The sequence below is a fragment of the Watersipora subatra genome, chromosome 1 (genome assembly GCF_963576615.1).
Source record: "Watersipora subatra chromosome 1, tzWatSuba1.1, whole genome shotgun sequence".
In the NCBI taxonomy this organism is placed as follows: domain Eukaryota; kingdom Metazoa; phylum Bryozoa; class Gymnolaemata; order Cheilostomatida; family Watersiporidae; genus Watersipora; species Watersipora subatra.
The window spans coordinates 42,845,126-42,866,809 of NC_088708.1; the positions used below are offsets into that span (position 1 = coordinate 42,845,126).

Below are 21,684 nucleotides of genomic sequence, written 5' to 3' on the forward strand. Positions count from 1 at the left end.
TAGTTATTTAAAAGAAATTAAAATACTGTTTTCCAATTGCCTGCTATCACTAAACTTTAGCTAATAGAACATGTCAAAAGAGATATACAGACCTTGAGAGTTATGGCTGCAATGTAGTGAACGCAGGGGAGTATTTCAACAGGCTCTTTGAACATCAATCGGAATGTTGAGCTGCTTCCATCGCATGAGAAAGATGCGTCTGTTGAGCCCAGTACCCTCTGTGTGTCAGCGCTCAGAATCTGTGTGAAAGTGAGAAGAAAATAATGTTTTAATAAACCCTGCAACAGATTTCTGGTAAGGTCTTTGGAGGATAATTCAGCTCCAAGGTGTGAATTGGTAACAAAAACATCATAGTCGAATAAGAAGAGAATGATGCATAACTATTGACAATATTGACCTTGAAGGACTACAATGTGAACTCACCAAACTTACACCGATATGAATAGAACAGTAAACCATTACCTGCGGAGAGATTCTTTAGTAAATTAAACATATATATTATATCTATATCTTATATTACATTCTTATTGGTCAAGTTGATTTTGAGGATATTTGTAGCTTAAAAAGGCTAATATGTACGCTGAAGTGAGTACAGTAAAATGTTTACCAAAAAATGACAGAAAGCATGACAAGAAAATATGAGAAAATATAAAGAATGTGCAACAGGAGCATAAACGCATAAAATACACAGAAGAGTAAAGATGAGAAAGAAGGAAAATACCGGCTTAACAAATGGAAGGAGTTTTATCAAAAACATAACAAGTGCCTTGTAGTGAATAGTGTATGGCACGTGTTTCTTTGGTAAACCAACTGGCTGCTGAATGGTGTGTTACGTGTCTACAGAAATATCTTAAAATAGACTATAATTTTTCAAGTAAGGCATCAAGTTTCAATGTAATCAGGTTTCCTCAAAATTTTCAACACTGATATAATTACCATAATTAGGGTGTAATTCTAATTTGCATTGACATACATGAGTAAAAGAAAAAGCTATACCTCAATAGTGGCTGAATATTCTGCAGCTCCGTGCACACTTCCATAGACACCGAATCCAGCAACAAATATTTTCTTTGTTACCAGAAACCTAGAACAGACACTAGTAATTGACAAGGTCGCGTCTGCAGATCTATTGAGATGTTGGTACACTAGAGCCTACAATAAATCTGACAGACTGTTTAGTTAGTAATTATTAGAACACATTAAAACTACAGTGTCTATAATTACACATACAGTGAAACTCGGATAACTCGCCCTCGGATATCTCGAACACATGGTTAACTCGAACGGATTTGTTCGGTCTGTTCCCACGCAATGATAAATTGCTTTAGATAACTTGACCTCAACTTCGTTAACTCGAACAGTTTTTTTGCCCAACGGCTACCGAGACGGTTGTTATCGCTTTAGAATATGACTTTATTCCAAGCCATAGAGATAAACAACAACTTTTAGTAAGTTCTTAGGCGTCATTATTACCACTATCGGCAAAATATTTTCGTTAACAACTTTTCTAAAGGTTTGCAAAAATCAAATTTTACCAAACATCCGCTAGAGGATAGCCTTCCGCAAGCACGGAGAACCAAGGTAACCGTCAGATAAACTTTTAAGAAAACTCAGCAAAACTGGTTTTTGTTAAAACGCTCAAAAGAAAATGATGTCCTTTTTCTGAGAGTTTCAACCGCGATAGGTTTTGCGTATTTTAATCTGAAAACGCCCTGGCAGTCACATCACCTAAAACAAACAAACGAATCTCAAGTAATAAAAGAAAAATATTTATATTTTCTGATAAAAATTGTTAAAACATTACATGAGAGGTCCCTTAACTTGCAACAAGCAATCAATGCTTTTGATTTATATATAGTTTGTATATGTACTGATAAATACAATAATACATGCACTTGTGACAGTGTTCTCATAACTTGAATGCTCTGATAACTCAAACACTTTCTCTCGGTCCCATGGAGGTCGAGTTAGCCGAGTTTCACTGTACATATATATATAATTTTTGAAAGTTTTAGATTCATTCTTAGCCTTTTGCGAAACTAACTAGCGCCCTTGTCAGCATTTGGTAATCAACTTTAGTACAACATTAGTGTTAGTTCTAGATGACAACTAGTGTTTGTATTTGCAATTTAATGCACTAAGCCCTCGAGTTATAATGTCCCTGTTATACAATTTTTCCACCTTACGAAGTGGAACACAAAGGTTTTTCGTCCTCACCACACAAATCCTATTTCACCATATGAATTCAACAAAAATTTCGCTCGAAATTCAAATTTGGCAGTCTGTGTGCTTATTACGTCGAAATAACAAAGATGTCGATCCCCGAAAAACAGTGTACAGTAACATAATTAACATTGATAGTTTTTGCCTCCTCTCTGCTCTACCCACTAGGGTTGCACGATAGCTCGATAGTCGATAGTTGTCTTTCTCGATATGAATATGTTGCCTATTTTTAGCCTATCGAAACATCCGAACCAAATATATCGTTATCGAATAATAACAAATAATATAACCCGATAGTTATCGCCCTCGGATAGCTCGAACACATGGTTAACTCGCAACGGGTTTGTTTGGTCCGTTCCCACGCAATGATAAATTGCTTTAGATAGCTCGACCTCAACTTAGTTAACTCGAACAGTTTTTTGCCCAGCGGCTACTACGACGGTTGTTATCGCTTTAGAATATCACTTTATTCCAAGCCATAGAGACAAACCTCAACTTTTAGTAGTTCTTAGACGTCGTTATTACCATCATCGGAAAAAACATTTTCGTTAACGACTTTTCTAAAGGTTTGCAAAAATCAAATTTTGCCAATCATCCGCTTAGCGATGGTCCTCCGAAAGCTAAAAAAAGTGAGCTAACCTTCGAATAAACTTACAGCCCCCTGTAAATCATTCCTGGGGGCTGTATATCATTGGTTAAAACGCTCAAAAAAGATGTCTTTTCTTCTGAGCATTTCAACAGCGATCAAGTTTGGCTAATTTTAATCTGAAAACGTCCTGGCAATCACATCACTTCAAACAAAAAACCAATCTCAAGTGATAGAAAAGTCTATACTTCCTGATGAATTTTTTTTAAACTCTACACTAGAAGCCTTTCAATTTGTAACAAGCCATCTATGCGTTTGATTTATATATATATAGTTTGTATATGTATATTTATCTACTAATAAATACATGGACTTGTGACAGTGCTCTGATAACTTGAACGCTCTGATAACTCGAACACCTTTTCCTATTCCTTCCCACAATCCTTGATCTTTTCAGGCACGATAATTCGATAGTTTTACCAGCTGCCAAGTCACTCGATAACTATCGGTGAACTCTGTCTGCTCATTGATAATTCGATACTATCGCTATCGGTGGGACAACTCCAACGATAGCCAATAACACCTTTTCAAACAACAAATGCCATCCCTACTACCCACTACATGCACCAGCTCAAGTCACTCCAGAGGTATAGTAATAAAATTCAGTTTTCCTTTTAATGGCCATTAAATGATTAAGCATGCGAGAGGTCGCTTTCGAGACAGCATCACTCGAGCTTTCTCGTTGAATTAGGTTAAAAAAGGTTTTAATGAGGTCGACTAAAAGTTATATTGAAAACGAAGCCGGAAACCGATAGGTGATAAAATTTTAGGCTGTGGCAAAATTATAGTTTAGTTTAGTAAAATACATGTACATACTAAACTTATCTTTATGTGTGGGTTTAGTAAGCTAACTTCATTATTGTTAAAGGTTGACTTGCAACAAAATTCACATTACAGTTATTTGATATGAAAAGATTCACCATGTCTTACTCTGTTGTGTTGTATGTGCAAAATATGTGGGAGTGTGATTACAAGCTCTTGCAGCCACACGAGATCGCCGTAGTTTGGATTCCCTTTCCAAAACGGCTCAAATGTAATGTAGTTGTGAGAGATGGTTTCTGTTTACACTTTCTTGCAACCTTATCCGTCGAAATATTTTCACGAATACTTGTATACTTCACGCATTCAATAATAGTATGTCTATTGTTCTTATGCATCTGTTTTATCGTCATTGTAATGCTTTCAATTTTAGCACTGATATCTTATAACTTACCGTAAAAAATCGTTAAACTTTTTAACCTTAGCTTGAAGAAGTACATATCATTGTCTGATAATCATGACGAGCCTGTTGGTCACCTGTGATAATCGAAAAGTGCTGCAAAAATTATTTGCGAAGTATTGGGTCACATGATCAGATTACGACTTGACGATTGAATAATGCCGAAACAAAACTGTAAAGTATCGAGCATCTATATTTGATACGGGGTCTTCGGTAAAACCCGAAGTGTTTGTCATAAACTAGTACTATGATAAGTTTTATATTAAGCTTTGTATTGGCCTTTCAATTCACATGAGAACATGCGTGACAAGACGATAACCAAATTTCGTGGTTACGTCATCGAAATAAAGAGATTCCAATCTACGGCGGCTTTTCGTTTTTGAGCTTTTAAGAGCTTGTAGTCACATTTCCACATATTTGGCACTTACAACACAACAGAGTAAGACATGGTGAATCTTTTGATACCAAATAACTGTAATGTGAATTTTGTTGCAAGTCAACCTTTAAGTTCAAAGTCTATGTTATAAGTCTGTCTCGAAGGTAAGAACCCCCAACGGTACGTACTGCTACTACTGCACATACATGTTGTACATTGTAATGTTACATTTTATTGCAGATCTTAACCACTAACCACACTAAAGTTACTATAGGTAACTATAGTTTAAGGTTAACATAATACTTTGTTACCAAGTGTTAACATGTTCAGTACCTAGATAAAATTTTGATGATTTTTATCGGGAGATGTTTGCATTAAATATAATTACTATGGGTTTCTATACCAATTTATACGACATTTTCACTATACGATGCCAACCCTGGAACAGATTAAATCATATGTCGAGGGCACACGGTACTCAGTGTTAGAATCAAAAATTTTCATGGTATTCTTTGTCTGTCTCCTTATACAGAACTACATATCAGTCTTCATTTATCTGAAGTTTCCTACTTGTCACGTTACAAACTGCTTTAGCGACAGTTTCTAATGAGATCTAATGATTACGCCATTGCTAAAATAACTCACTTTATTCGATCACTTGTGCCGCTATATCCCCAACGATGGTCCACCTGACAGAATCGTGAGACAACCTGTTCTTTACCAGTCAAGCAACAGCGAGGAGTGATGGTGAATGAGATTTGTGGCTTAGGAGTGACGGTGAAGTAGAGAAAGAGTTCGACCAACTCCGAGTCTGTCAATATGTTAGATTGGGCTACCTGTCACGAAGGATAAGGATAGGATCATCAACTGTGAATCACTCAAGTTTTAAACAGGTGTCGGTACCATTTCGCCTCTCAACATTTTTTATTTAAAATGTGTCTATGCAACAAGTGAAAGTATTTCGCTGACGCGAATTTAACTCTAGCGATCTACAAAACTGTTCGAACACACAAAACCAAGAGCGGCAGTAATGACAACCTTCCTAATACTGTAGTTTAACACTATGAACTAAACCCTTCATTGCATTGATGGAACGCAAACTGACACACCCCCAAATAAAAACAACATATCTTCTATAGTCTTAATATACTAATTCAATCACGATGACTTATATTTGAAAAGCATCGGATTTGCTCACATACCTTTGTCAAACTTTTTATACTCTTTTTCATTTCTGGCAAATGCTAAGATTTATAGTACCACTATAAGCAGCAAACAGTATTCAGCATCTTTTAATATCATGAGGGCCAACTTAGAGAATCAACACCCGTGGTGATAACAAAAAGTATTGAGATTTTTTGCAAAACCGTATTTAAAAATGAAAATATTGGAACCTAAGGAAATTTTATTAGCAAGTAAAGGTACATAATTTTGATGTCGGCATTGTTTGCTTAGAATCAAACATTTTTATCAACTCAGAAAACGCAAAAGCCAAAAATATGATGTAATGCATGCGAAAACTGAGGAGAAACACTATTTGGCGTTACACCTGATTCGTTACCAAATATAGAATACTGAAACAATTTTAATAAAAAAGTAGAAAATATACTAAAAGATATGAAAAGATAAAATGATTCATTGAATTTCTTGTCGAGCGTGCTTCAACTTGGTCTAATAAGTAATTGGGGAATAAAAGAAGTTTTTTATTTCAACAAAGCACAACATTGAGGATTCCCTGACACGTTTTAGCTCAGTATTTCCACCGAATTTAATAAAAATGTCAACTCTTTAATATGAAAGGATATTTCTTTTAATAATAAATGATAAATTTAGTAAATTTGTGAGATTTTCAAATCGATAGTCTGACCTAATGCTTAGTTAAAAATAAGAATTGTTTTCCTTATACATAGAATGTAAACTAGATCACTCAAGCACTATTTAATCTGAAAGCTCTGTTATTTGGTCCATTCTATCATTTATAGATCAAAGACAGAACTTATATACGTACATTAAAAACAGTGCATGTATGAGTCAGACAGCCATATGCAGGCATAGAAAAACTTTATGATTGAAGCTTGAAGGCTAACTGACAGCACAAAAACTATTGCATTGACAGTAGCAAACAGCATTACAGAGATTTTTTGTATTTGTGGAATCAGCTTTGATCTTGTGATAAAATTATCTGCCATGCTGGATAAATAAAATGAAGTAATACGGCAACTACATAGGGCAAATGTATTAAAATGCCGACCAACAGAAGTACTTTTGTTGCAAGTTCACATATAGGTTAATCATCGGCATTGACATCTACTAACAAAATGACCTTCCTATGTCAGTGCTTGGAGCTTACATCACGAGTGCTTTTGTTCTTCTATTATCAAAATCATTGCTGACAAAGATTATATAATTAATAATATATGCAAATTCAAAATGCTATCAGTTAACCTTTAAGAGACATTGTAATGTGATAACCGAATTTAGGCTACTGATCCATAATACAAAATAAATTCTCTCTGTTTAAAGTGACTCTTGGATTTTAACAAAGGAGTTGCTAGTAAATTATCACAGAGGGCAAGAGAGACAATTCGACCACGAAATAAGCTAGTCACTGACCTGTACTGCAAACTCCTCAACCGTCATTAATGGATAGCGAATCAGTCTAATAGCTTTGCCAAGTACTGTTCTTTGATTTTCGGCAGAAATCTCTAAATCCTGTTTGAGACAAGCATGCTCAGCCCATTTCGTCACAGCCGAGAACAGCTTACTTTCCCGAATGCCAAGTGAATCTCGTTCAAGTACAACGCATAGCGTCTCTAAGTCGATATCAACAAAGCCATCGGATGAGAACGCTTCCGTTGTACATTTGTCTATAGAGTGCAAACACATCTTCTCGAGGACAGGCTCATCGAATAAACGAGCTTGTGTCAAAAGCATGAATACATTCTCACATTGAATATTGTCTTTTAGAAACTCGACGCATTCGTCTTCCAGGCGCGGTAGAGCATACTTTTTGGCGGTGTATAATATGGACATTACGGTCTCCGACTCAACGTTTATCTCATCTGTATAAATAAAACTGAGCATAGACTGAAAAGCTATTGGTTCAACATCTGGAATCTCTATCGCTGCCTCATCTATTGCTGCCTCATCCTCTACCGCCATCTGCGCCATCTGTCCATTAAACATGGCATTAAAGACAGCACTGCTCATACTCAGGACAAACTTGTGAGCCACAAATCTTTGAACCATTGGAACGACTGATGAGGATGAGGTCATTAGCAAGCTGCTACCACCCACTAAGAAAGTAACGTCAGACAAAGCGCCTGTGTTGAGCAAATACTGCAGCCGTGATTTTATAGAATGTTTGCTTGACTGCCAGTTATGTATAGGAGAAGGTTGCACCCCGTTAGCGGAATCTTGAGGAGTCGTGGCTTGAACTTTGTCATGGAGAATGAGTCCTAGACCACTCTGAAGCACCTCATCCGTAGTTGGCTCACAATCCGCCGATGGCGCCACGGCCATATTAGGAGATGAAAGCAATGATGGACTACCATTGCTTGTCGCGATTGATTCAACGGATGTGGTACGCCTAGTTGTTGCCTTGCGACAGTCATTACCATTTCCAAAATGGTTTTCCGGCAATTCCTCAGCTGAACATTCCGACTTCAAAGGATCATTTTTTGCTCGAAGTGTTAGGTTGCTAGAATGCTCTGACCTGTGGACTATCCTTGGGTTGTTAGGTGAGAGGACGCCATCAGCAGCCGGGAGCCCGACATTGACTGGATTAAATTGTAGTGATTGAGGCCTCACCATTTCCACATCTGTTAAGTTCTCTTCAGCATCGGATTCACTTTCATACTCAGCCATTACCAACACTCAATTAGATATCAGATTCAATAACTAAAACAGAACAGCAGATCTACATGTAAGTGATTTTCAAGCAAAACATTTAACACTCATGACAGATCTGAAGTTTGTATAGCCTTTTGGTCATCTTCATAGTGTAATATTGCTATGTTATACTAATTTAGTAGTTTTTTTTTAGCAAAGCTGACAACTAGCTGATGTAATTATGATATTTTCTGTGTTTAATGCAATAATACGTGAATAGTCTATACTAATATAACATTGCTCCATCATTTAAGTTCATACTAGACCAGGCAAGAAGTTTTACAATGCAATAGATATCATTGGCACAATTCTCAAGTAAAATCTAGTCTGGCCTGCCTCAAATGAACCAATAAATATATTTGTTGACACAATATATAACACAAAAACTTTATTGTCCACAGTTGGCTTGTAGCAGCTACATATTTTTTGGCTTTCATTACTATTGTATGCCAAATGCTCAAAATAAACCTCTAGATTTGAAATCACCCATAATTTAAGGCTGGACTTTTACTGTGATGTCAAAACTTGGTTATTTCATCAACAGACACATGCTTACACTGCGTAATCATGGCAACACCTCTACTAAAGTTGGTAGGCTCAAATACATCTATGGTGAGCCATGATTACCTCTACATATATGACAAAGAGAATGACCAGATTAATGACATAATGCAATGAAAATTATTCCACGACCAAATGTGCGGAGCGAAGTTTGAGAGTTTTTATGATAAATGCATGTGCACACACCTTACGAAAATTATTCATCAACAACGTCGCAATCCCTCGTTTCGAAATCTCATCAACAAATTTAACCATCATTTTGTAGAGTCGTTTAAGTATAATAACGATACAAAACACAAATAAACCTATTAAAATATATTACCATGTTTTTGAAAAGTGTCGACAGTATCTTAAAACTTACTCATCTGAGCGGATTATACACAAATAGACAGATTTATTCGGCCGAAAATCGTTATTAAAACTTGCTAAGCCTTACTTTTATCAAAGTTAAGACCGGAAATTAAAACGCCGAGCGACAGAGAATAGAACGATTAAGTCGTGCGCATTTCACGAAAAAATAATGTGCACATTTCACCAGTCTATAGCATTGTCGAATTGCCGAAGGTTTCTGTAATTAACGTAAGAGTACTGAAATCGTTTCTTTTTTGCCGATTTCAAAGTAACTGATATTTTAGACACTTTTGAGTACTTTGGTATTCTAACATATGTCCAACGTAGTGTAAGTAAAGGAAATGACGATGATATTTTTTTTAACGATTCTTATGAGATTATTACAATATTTAATTATAAGTTTGTATGACTACGGAACAATGACTACGTAGTACAGATTTTCTAAAAATCTATATAAAAATCACAACTTCTTGATATTGTTAGCTATGATGTTTTGAAATGTAAATAAAATTGTGCATTGGTCTTATATTATTACTATATTAATAATATTGGTTATTCTAATACTATTAGTGCATTTTACTTCTAATATTGGCCAATATTGCATTTCTCCTATTGCAGGGGAGAGATATAAACATATAATCTTTTCCTTTCATTATTGCTATTTGTTGTATATAATAACACCCCCACCCAAGACATTACAGCTACCATTGCAGTTATCCTATTGCACTGCAGTGCCATTTCTACCATTTCTGCCTCTTTACCCTGTGGTCTAATGATACTAGCGATCTGGTGACCGATTGTGTTTTGGAGAGAAAGGGGGTAAGTAGTGGCTAGAAAAATTAGTTGATAGAATTTAAGTCAATTACAAAAATAGTTAGGATTACAATTAATTTAAGTACTGAAATTGATAAGAGCGTAAAGCTAGATATATTCAGATAGAAAGAAATTGCTTGCTCTACTGTCAGCTTTACCAGCTATACGTGTAGAAGGTATAACAGTTTTAACGTGTATGGGTCGTATGGGTTGGGATATCGAGGATACTAATTCTACTGATAATGCTTTAGCCTTGTCAAGATTGGCTTATGAAACTGAAAAAACTAGAAATATTAAAGCCATAAAATTTGTTAATGTAGTTAGGCATCTGGCAACGGATGAGCATGCATATTGAATAAGAGCTGGGAGTTTAAGAGAGAACATGAAGTTGGGAGCCAATAATTGGGAGTCTAGAACACCCGATAGGGAAAGAAGGTCGTATGACTATAATAGGCATTAAGGGATTAGTAAAAAAAATTCTGGTGAATACTGACTCTTTAATAGAAATCAGTGTTTGCTTAAACGGAGAAGAAATTATAATAAAATTATTTTTTTAGAAAGGATAGTCTTAGATTTGAAGATAGCCCTATATATAGGATAGATTCGCCTAGGCAAAACTATTCACCTAAGAAATGCGACTCACCTAAGAAATGTGACTCACCTGTGAGAGACAATAGAAATAAGGAGAGACGTTCCTCTCATAGAGAATATGGATTGTTACTCTTAACAAACTAGTCATGAGATTAGAAATTCTCCTGTCAGGCTTTATACACCTAGACCTACAACAGTAAGTTCAATGAATCAGGCTACAAAAGAGATGGAGTATACTTTATCTAGCAGGTTAATACAGCTAACAGAAAAAACCACTGATTGGTGTTCAGGGATAACTATTGCACCAAAGTCAGGTGATAAGATATGAATATGTGTTTATCATACCTAGAATATCTGATATGTTATGTGAATTGTACAAAGGGTTGTGTTTTCAAAGTTAGTTGCTAATTTCATCAGCGCCAGAGTATTTCCTAAAAGTTATAGATAAAGTTTTGAAAGGTTTAGAAGATACCACACACTTAATAGATGACATTCTAGTATATGGTAAGAATATTAGTGAACAGCGGTGATGTTTGTGTAAAATATAACAAAGAATCACCAGTAAACAGTTTGGCATGACTTTAAGAAAGGAAAATAGTGAGTTTGACAGTGATGAGGTCATATTGTGAAAGGACGGTACGTCGACCCGGCTAAGACCAACTCGGCACAACACAAAACAGCCTGGCTTGAAGCAGCTATCCACGGGTCACGCATAAGGAGACGAAGCCTCCTTTCGAAGGTTTGGATAAAAGGTACAAGCAAGACGAGAAAGAGCATAGCCCATTTGCGCTTGCTTGTGAACTGTTACATGTTTCTATACTGTATTCATAAGCTTAGCAAATATATATATATGAAACTTGAAGCGGACAGAGTTATTCATTTGAGTTCATGTGGAGATTATAAAGGTGGCAACACAAAACCTTTACAATATTGTTAGTGGTTCTGGAATCAAACTAGATCCTAGTAATTAAGATCCTAGTAAAATGAATGCCATTGTAGACATTTTAATGTCTATTTGTAAAAATGAGCCTGAGATGTTTACTGGTACGATGAACTATTTGATGAAGTTAAATAATAAGCTTGGTAGTTTCTATGTTCAATTTTATGAAGTGTCTGGAAGCAAATTAGAATGGTATTGAGGCCCTGACCAATGTGATGCTTTTCAAAAAATCTACAAAGAGATATCTAGTACTCCTGTACTATATACGGTTCGATTAGATAAAATCTAGAGTAACTGCTGACTCTAGTAAAACTCCTTGAGGCAACATTGTTACAATGTAAAGGTAATAATTGGTAGCAGCCGATAGAACACACTTCCAGGAAAATGTCTGCAGCTGAACTTAGATATACTATGGAAGAAAAAGCTTTGGATATAAATTGGGTTATGTGAAAAGTTCACCTATTCTCTAGTTAGACATAAATTTGAAATAGAAACTAGCCATAGGTCATTTATTGCTGTTCTAGGCACAAAAACTGATCTAAATTACCTATTAGACAATATTAGAGTCAAGATAAGACTTACTAGATATGGTTTTAATATATTCCATACACCCTGTAAGGATCTGTTACTGATGCTCTTAGTAGACCTAATGGCAGTATGAAACAATGAGATTTATAAAGGTGTAATAAGATTGATATTTATGCTAATGCCACAGTTTCCTCATCGGTTTATGTTTATGGTGACATCAAAGATGAGGAAATTAGTAATGAGGCAAGAATAGACATGAATGTGCAGAAATGTATGGAGTATATGGATACTAGGTCACTCGATAAAGTGGAAAACTTATTTAAAGAACTAATAGCATTTTGCGGTGCAAGAGAAAAATTATCTATGTAAAATAACTAATTGTTATACGACTCTAGAATCTATATGCCAGTGTCTTAAGAGGTTTGGATATTTGGAGTTATGTCATCAGGGGATTACTGAGTCAACGAGCAACACAACACTTTTGGTGGCCTGGTTTATGAAAGGATATTGCAGAAGTGTATTATGAATTTTGGGGCCAAGCTTTAACCAATGGTTGAGCACGAATGACCTTCTAGACCATGGAAACTATTGATTCTGACATCTTTAATGGAGAGTTTATCTTGTGCTGATAGATCATCACTCCAAATAGATAGAGGCTTTGTACACTAAGTGCTCAAACTTTTGGATTATAGATATCATTCAATTCCTGTTCTTATGCTTTAGCTTTCATAATGTTATTAGGTTGGACAATAGTAGTTGTTACATAGTGATACAGGAAATATGGTTCCAATGTAGGATATACTATAACGACTAGTAATTCATTAGGCCAATGGTTTAGCTGGAAGTTTGGTAAAAACTTGAATGTTTGCGAAAAAAATATGACCATAAAGTTGTGGCCATGCTGGCATATGCGACTACAATCCGTTGGTTGCAACTACGCTACTGGTGTTCGGACGAGCTGGTGGATCTTCTTTGGAAATTTCAACTGGAAGTGTGGTGGTTTACAAACAATTTGAGAAAAATGAAACAAGAAAATGCAAAAAAAACTATAGTTTCCAAGTTAGAATTATTAGAACCTTGTCTATTAGTTTATGTCGAAACTCCTAATAATGGTTAGATTGTTTTGAAAAAAAAATTCACCTAGAAGTTATTGGGTACAAGTCAGCATAAGTGAATTGAGTAGAAATGGACAACATCTAGTCAATTTGACTTGAATAAAGCTGGAGATTGCTAGAGCATAACGATTATAATAGCTATTTTTTCTGAATATTGCTCTTCAGGGAAAGATGATTCTGTGTGATAATGACTCTTTGTCTCATCAATATATCACAAATTATATCATTGTTGAGAATATTGTTAATACTTCTTACTTACCGAGCATGAAGATCCTATAAATGGTCAAAATATTGCTGTTGAGTTACCTTTGCGTAATGTTGATCACAACGTTTAAGATAAACCTTTTCCTGTACAAACGAGTTAATGGAAACGTTACAGTTACGAGAAATGAACAGGTTAGCCATGCAATGAGAAGAGATGATATGAGCTATTAAAAGTAACTTTGTTTCAGTTCTAGAGGTACTAGGAAACACTGATATGGTGCGTTCGAGATCTGGTGGCGAGCCTGGAGAAGCAGGCGAGCCAGACAGTGGTAATGGCATAGAAAAAAAGGAGTGATGAGAGAACTGGCTGGTGGCAAAGGTGCAAGAAAAGTTGGTAGTTTGGACAGTAAAAGAGCGAATACAAGTTGATGATGAAAATGAAAGCTGAGGGTACCATAGTCTTGCAAAAAAGTGATAAGGCTACTGAACGTTAAGCTACAGATGGTAATGGCAAGACTAAGATTGGGGACTCGAAAGGCAATATCTGATATAAGGTATGTCAATCTATGATGAATAATTATGCAGCTGAATGTGAAAGTAGTGCATGCAAGAAATGTAACATGAAAGGTCACTGGGTTATGGACTGTCCCAAAATGTGTTAATGGCGTGGACAACATGGGCATGTGAAAAAATGATAAAGCCAGTTTTCCAGTAGCCCAACATGTTAAGTTGACCTGACCCAGTTTGAAGGATTTCTGCCTTTACTACTGCTCAAAGTGATCATGACACATCTTCTGTAAAATACGTTAAAATAGTAGCTGGTATCTACTCTGCCGCTCTATTCCTTTGACAACTAATGTATATAGTTGTTAAGGTTTTTGAGTCAAATACAGTTATCTGCACAAACTATTTCAGCTTCTGATAGGTTGTAGCAACTTTGAAGAGCTACACACAGCCTAGAGGTGCAAGAAGCAGTTTATTCAACTTTAGCATGTAAATTTGGTACATCGAACCTATGCTATGTAATGGGAAGCTGCAACATGCTTGGCTTGACAATACATAACCATAGAACTTTCATTATGCAATTGAAATCTGTTGCTACGTGATGCTACTGGTTACTAATGATGATGCAACTAAAGACCCCAATAGCTCACGACTGAGGTGGACAATTTCGAACAAAAAAGAAAATGTGATATAATGATGGAAGAGTAACAAAGAGTGGAAGTCGACAATGACCTCTATGTCTATGACATTTAAATAATGCCAACGACTTTAGATGTCACCAGCCTATAGACCTAGATGACACAGACAACATAAAATCTAATTGTTTATCAATTCTACATATAAATAAGTGCATTAAAATGAACGTGCATGAGGGGTACTTCTACAAACACAAAATTAATGTTGCTATTGGATAAAATATTTTAGTTTTTAAATCTGCATAGTTAGAAGAGGCCTTCAAACAGCTTCCTAGATCCTAGGTTATTAGAAGTTTAAAAATTGTTACGTCATTAGTTGCAGTTATTATGAGCATGTAGTTTTGATAAGGTACTACAATATGAAAAATTCCCATATTACTAGATCAAAAAAGCTACTCATACACGTTTGAAATCACATAAGGTGTACATGCTACTTCTTTGCATGCAAAATGGAGAGAAACTCTATGAGTTTAAGAATCCTACCAACTATGCTGCTGATATGGCTGTCAGATAAGTATATTGTAATAAACAGGAATAAAGATGACACAAGAGTTGAACTCATCATCTATGAATACTGCGGCACACCAAAATTGGAATCTTCATTGTACGTAGAAAAAAATGGGCCTAAGCCTAATGACTGACAATTGGAACTGAGCAAATGAACAGAGACTACTTATACAAAATTGATAAGTTAACTTAACAATTCTCTTAGAAATTGCTAAGTTAACTTCTCTGTGGCAACAATTAAGGTAGTGCCACAGCTTGCTGAAAAATCTTCTAAAACAAAATGTGGCAGCAAAAGAAGCAATACTGCTCAAGCAATAGTTGTAACAAGGATTTTTCAATAGACTATTATTACCTAATAGCTATTTTTGTAAAATGTAAGTCGAAAAATTTTGATGGATGCAATACCGAAAATTCTCAAAAAAGTATCGAGATAAAATGGTCAAGAAATGCTTAATAAATGGCTACAGAGAGGGGAGTAAAAAGTAACCAGGGGTAAAAACTTTGGCTGCATGTTGAGAGATACAAACCACACCCAAATGTCACACAGTGAAACAAAAAAGTTTAAATTAAGGGACGCCTTTACAATTAGCAAAAACACCAAAAATATTTAAAAACACCTTTGGCAATAGAGAGGTCAATGAAACTACACTAGACATAAATCACCAAATCATCACCATTTTTTGTAAGCCATGCAAAGCCAAGCAGCAAACAACTGTTCTAGTAGCCCTTTTCCAGGCATGGGGACGCTATTGCCGTTTAGCAATAGTGCTGACAATGGGCGAAGCAACAGTTATTTTGCCATACCAATATATTTTTCTAAGTGATTTTTGGTTTGCTGATTGCTATCAGCTATTGTTTGTTTGCATGTCCGACCAAGAGTGAGCTACGATAGAGTAGTCTCTGTTAGCAACCGAAACAAATCTCCCTGTTACGTAAAAGGGTTTTTTCTAGCAATGCAAAACAAACCAAATCCAAAAAAAAAATACTTCTTGGATAAAATCTGGCACTTTATTTCTTGCTCATTTCAGCTTTTGTTTCTACTTACTGAATGTTTTCCAAGGGTGTAAAAGGCTATTTTACTGTCATCGCGACCTCCAAACAAAATTTCTGACATCCATCTAATGCTGCAAGTAGTGGTACTGTTACTACTAAAGTAACTAGGAGGGTATCAGTTGATAGTGATAACTTGCTAGATTTAGAAGTGAATGATTCAGGTTCAAATTATGATTGGGACGACTTTGTATCAGAATCTGAGAGTAAGGGTGATGAGAAAGATGGTAGTAGTAATGATGATAATGGGGTAGGATGATGCTGGTACCTGAACTATTATTGCAAATATGAAGCGAGACAAAGCTTCCTTAATCCATAAGTTTGCTGTAGTAACAGGCCCTGTGCTCAACTCAGTAGACGTTCAACCGGTAGACTATTTTGAACATTTTTTGAGTCAGTCAATCAAGGTGGTACATCCTTGTAGGAAATCTTAGTGATATAGACCAACAAATACCACCAGTACTTTTTGAAGAAGTACTGGTAGTATTTGTACAGTGAAGACAGCTAAAACTTTACTCTAAAATAAATTTATGGAAAGTTGTTACTGTGCCCCAAATAAAAGCATTCATTGGAGCTCTTATGAACATGGGTATTAATAGCAAACACACTATTGATTTCTACTGGAGTACCACCGACTGGTCAAAACAAATTTAAGTAAATGATGCGCTTTTTTTCATGTCACCGACGAGGACGCAGAGGCAGACAAAAAGGTTCAACAAACTTCGATCAAATCTACAAGTTTAGACCAATGCTAGGGCACCTCAACAAGATGTGGAATAGGGAGTATAACCTTGGGTCCCCTGTCTCCATTGAAGAATCAATAGTTGGCTTCAAAAACTGATAGAATTTAGTCAACTACATCAGAATCCAAAAACACCACTAATGGGACTCCAACGAGTACTATCTGCGTGATTCAGTTTCTGATTATTGCTCTCAGACTATGTACTAGGTCAGGGAATGTCAAAGGGTATATTTAGTCAACCATATGAAATATGTGCCAAGCTAATGTCCCCACACTGGAATCTATATGGTTAGTAAAGGCTTACAACCAGCTTCCTAAATTACAAACAAATTCTGAAAGCATGGTTATTAGTAGTCAAAAATTTGTTGTGAAAGCTAAATTCAATTTTTATTTGAATGTAGTCATCATGAACATGCAGTTTTGATAAAGCACTACAATATGAATAATTCCCATATCACTAGATCAAAAAAGCTACTCATTCGGTGAAAAATCACACAAGATGTACATGCTACTTCTTTGCATGCAAAATGGAGAGAAACTCTATGAGTTTAAGAATCCTACCAACTATGCTGCTGATATGGCTGTGTCAGATGAGTATATTGTAGTAAACAGGCATAAAGATGACACAAGAGGTGAACTCATCGTCTATGACTACTGCAGCAAGTCAGAATCGGAATCTTTGTTGCATGTAGAAAAAACATGCGCCTAAGCCTAATGATTCACAATTGGAACTGAGCAAAAGAACAGGCACTACTTTTGCAAAATTGATGAGCTAACTTGGAAATTTTCTTGTGACATGGGAAAGATTAAGGTAATGAATTCCATGGAGCCGGCTGAAAAATCTTCTGAAACAAAATATGGCAGTAAAAAAAGCAATACTGCTCAAACAATAGTTGTAACAAAAATTTGTCAATAGACTATAATTCATAGCTGTATTTGCAAAATGCAACAGTCAAATGTTCTGATGGATACAATACTGAAAATTCTCAAAAAAACTATCAAGAAAGAATGGTCAAGGCATACTTAATAAATGGCTTTGGAGAGTGGAGTAAAATGATACCAAAGGTAAAAACCCTCGCTGTAAGTTAAAAAAAAAACTAAAAACAAATATGATAAAAACATAATATATATGTTAGAGTTTTGATTGACGATAAAGATGAAAACAAGATGAAGTGCTACCTATGCTACCAACAAAGACAACATCACCATTGTGAAGTGGAATGATAACAATCTTGTTTACACTGCAAGCATAATTGTGGGTATGCAACCGACAAGCGTAGTACAACGGTGGGAAAAAAGTCATGTGGATGTTATCAGGCCTCGTGCTATTGAAGTGTATAACAAACATATGGGAGGAGTGGATCTAACAGATTTCCTGATTTCATGCTACTGGCACAGCCTCAAGCACAAACATTGGTATTTACGTCTGTTTTTTTCACTTTGTAAATTTCAAAATTGTGATAGGATGACTGATCTATCGGTGGGAACATGGAGACAGTATTGATTTGCAGTATTGATGATGCTTACTTGTAAAAAATATTTATTCAATTAATATGTGCATATTGCTAAAATGCTACAACTTGAGAGTTCACAATTTTTACTATATTGGTTGCAAAATTTCAAATGAAACCTTGATGCTGGACACTGGCCGGAGAAATCAGCTAAAAAATATGCAAGCCGATGCGTCGCTCCAACCTGCCACAGCAAAACAGGATTCTTGTGCACAATCTGCAAGAGTTTTCTGCCCAGAATGCTTTGGAGAGTATCATACCAAGTGACTCTGTCTGACTGCAACCTTTAGCTAATGCTACCAACCAACTGTAGTTTGTCCTCGTATGAGGACAGAGCGCTTTGTTTCATAATTGCATGGCGTCCTCAAATGAGGACATTTTTAACATATGTATGAGATGGGTAGTGGTGGAATAATAACTGTTTTGTGTAAAATGAGCAGTTTTTGTTTGCTTATTATCCTCTAGCTGAATGGCAGCTATACCCATGCAAGAAAATGTGAAGTCATTGCTTATTCAATCTTAAAAACGGCTCACATTACCCTGTAGTTGGGATATGGGCCACATTTCGTATTTGGAAATGTTATTGATAATTCTCAATAATGAATAGCTAGGTTGCTGTATTATATATTTATATTTAATTTATACATTTCAGTCTAACACTTGAGGAGACGCACTTTTGTTTGAACCGCACCAATATTTAATTTTCAAAAGGTCCTTTAAGGTGAGGTGACTCATGTCACCATTCATCCCCTACATTATTGCATTATATATATCGTTCAAGCATATCAAGGCTATTTTTTGCCCAAATTTTAAATGTTATTCCAACTTACACCGGTACTGGGTCCAACTTATCCTATCTTAAAGAAATTATTCAACTTTTTGCATGAATGTACAAATGCTACCATTTCAAGATGTATCACTGACATGATAGCGCTAATATATAATGAATGAAAAAATTGAGCAAATCAATCTGTACTGAACGTTTGTATTTTTTTGCAGAATCAATTGTAAACTAGAAATAGAAAAGTTTTGTATCTAGATGTTGCCAAACCATGCAACCATTCAATCTCAAACTGAACAAAGCTAAAAATGAGTACGTTGAAAAACAATCTAATAAACTAGACTCAGCAGAGAATTCCAAGTTTTAGAAAACATTCAAGAAAGTTTTTTATCACCAGGAAGATCGCTTATCAGGTGGCTTAAAAGATAACCATGACAGTATTCTACACAGTGATGAAAGCAAGGCAAAATATCTCTTTGACCATATATTTGGAGGTGGTCACCTAAATATGAATGCATTTTCCAACAAAAACAAGCCAATGTATTCTAGCTGAAAATGCAGAGAAATTCGTCTTACTTAATGAACCCATCACAATGGCAGAGATAGAACTTGCTCTTAGAAAGCTGAAACCGTCAAGAAAAAGTGCAGACTTCAATGGCATTCACTCAAAGATGCTAAAACAATCGAGTCCATTTCTTCTCATAGCTTTACGCTGCTTATTCAATGCTGTTCTCAAGACACAAATATGGCCATGGAACAAGTCAAACTTAGTAATATTCCTTAGGAAAACTGGCAAAGCAGATTACACTGATGTAGGATCATACCATCCCATAACCATCAGCTCCCATGTGGGAAAAACACTGGAAAGGATTCTAGAAAAAAGACTAAGAGATAACATAAAAAATAATATATTATTACCAAACTCACAATTTGGCTTCTGAAAAAACAGAGGAACATTTGATGTAGCCTACTTTCTTCAACTGATATCAGAAACACAACGCCTTTAAAAGAAGCAACACACAGCAGCCATTTTCTTAGACCTTCAAAAGGCCTTTGATACTGTATGGCATCAAAGGATGATATCTAGATTAGCTGTCCTTGGGGTCTCTGATACCTTCTTGAGGACGGTTGAATCATTTCTCGCCCCAAGAAATATTCAACCGAAGGTAAACAACTATATACACACACCACAAAAATGTACAATAAGACTTCCACAAGGCAGTGTTTTGTCTCCATTGCTTTTCATTATACGTATACATACATGATATGCTACTACAAGTAGAAGGCACTGGTCTGCAATTTGCTGAAGATTGTACCATACTGATGTCAGATCATTCGTCATCAGAGCTTCAAGACACATGCAACAAAAATTGCACTATTATGCAAGAATGGATGACAAAATGGAAATTAAAAATTAACTACCGAAAAACAGAATTAGTAGTTTTCCATGGTCATCTTCAACCCTCAGTGATGGAAAACGAGAACATTAAAATTGTTAGACTCCACAAAAGTACTTGGAATCTGGGTAGATAAGGGCCTAGAATTTATGAAACAGATTAGGAACAGCGTTAAGTCGCTGAATACAAAAATGAACATGTTAAAACCATTTCTGTATTCAGGAATGAGCTGTCAAACAGCAAAAAAGGTTCTCACTCATGCAATTATTCCTAAGGCTCTACATGCATGTTCTCTTTGGAACTTGACTGAAAAAATCACACTGCATCTCCACCTCAAACTCCTTCTTGGAACTCATTTAAATCCATATTTAGAATCATTACACGTTATTATTGGGATACCCCCGATAAATATTCAAATGACAAGGGAAAGGCTACAAATAATGCGGTGTCTGATTAAATCAGATATGTCACACATCATTACCGCTTCTCCTCACAGCTCACTGATAAAAGCATTTAAAGCTGATATCAGGAAGATAATCTCCAGAATTGTAGAAGTTGATAATATTGACTCTAAAGAACTCAGTAAAACAAACATTAACGATCTTACAAAATCAAAATGGCTGAGAAGATGGAAGATGCAACTAATTATGGTAATTGCTCACTAGGCCTAATTGCAACTCTCCCAGTAGACCATTTATTCAATAACCCAATACCTCTAGAGACAGAAAGGAAAGCTGCAACTATTTCAATAGACCATTGGAGCAACCTATAGGGGAGAACGGGGTAGGTTGGCCCTATGGGGCAGGTTGGACTATGTCAATTTTGGAAAATATATGTGTGTTTGGAGTTTTCTTCCCATATGAAATATAGGTCAATGAAATTACATCACTTCCTGTCAATGGCTGCCTCTCACATGTGCAAGGGTAAGTGAAATAATGTCAAATCTATAATTTTTGCTCAAAAAGTAACTTTATGAAATATAACTTGTGGTCAGCATATTCTTGAGTGTGTTAATTCTACTTCTGTCATACTCTTAAGA

General features: G+C 35.8%; 1 protein-coding gene across 1 annotated transcript in view; it reads right to left on the minus strand.

The window, feature by feature from the left end:
- LOC137385709 (BTB/POZ domain-containing protein 1-like) overlaps positions 1–21,684 on the minus strand; it is a 52,696-nt gene that overhangs the window by 21,373 nt on the left and 9,639 nt on the right. The window contains exons 2-6 of the mRNA XM_068072241.1: positions 10,742–10,859; positions 7,078–8,364; positions 5,110–5,300; positions 997–1,084; positions 93–239 (exon numbers count right to left, since the gene is read on the minus strand). Coding sequence (XP_067928342.1) covers positions 93–239; positions 997–1,084; positions 5,110–5,300; positions 7,078–8,331 — 1,680 coding nt within the window. The 5' untranslated portion in view covers positions 8,332–8,364; positions 10,742–10,859. The remainder of the gene's footprint in view (positions 1–92; positions 240–996; positions 1,085–5,109; positions 5,301–7,077; positions 8,365–10,741; positions 10,860–21,684) is intronic.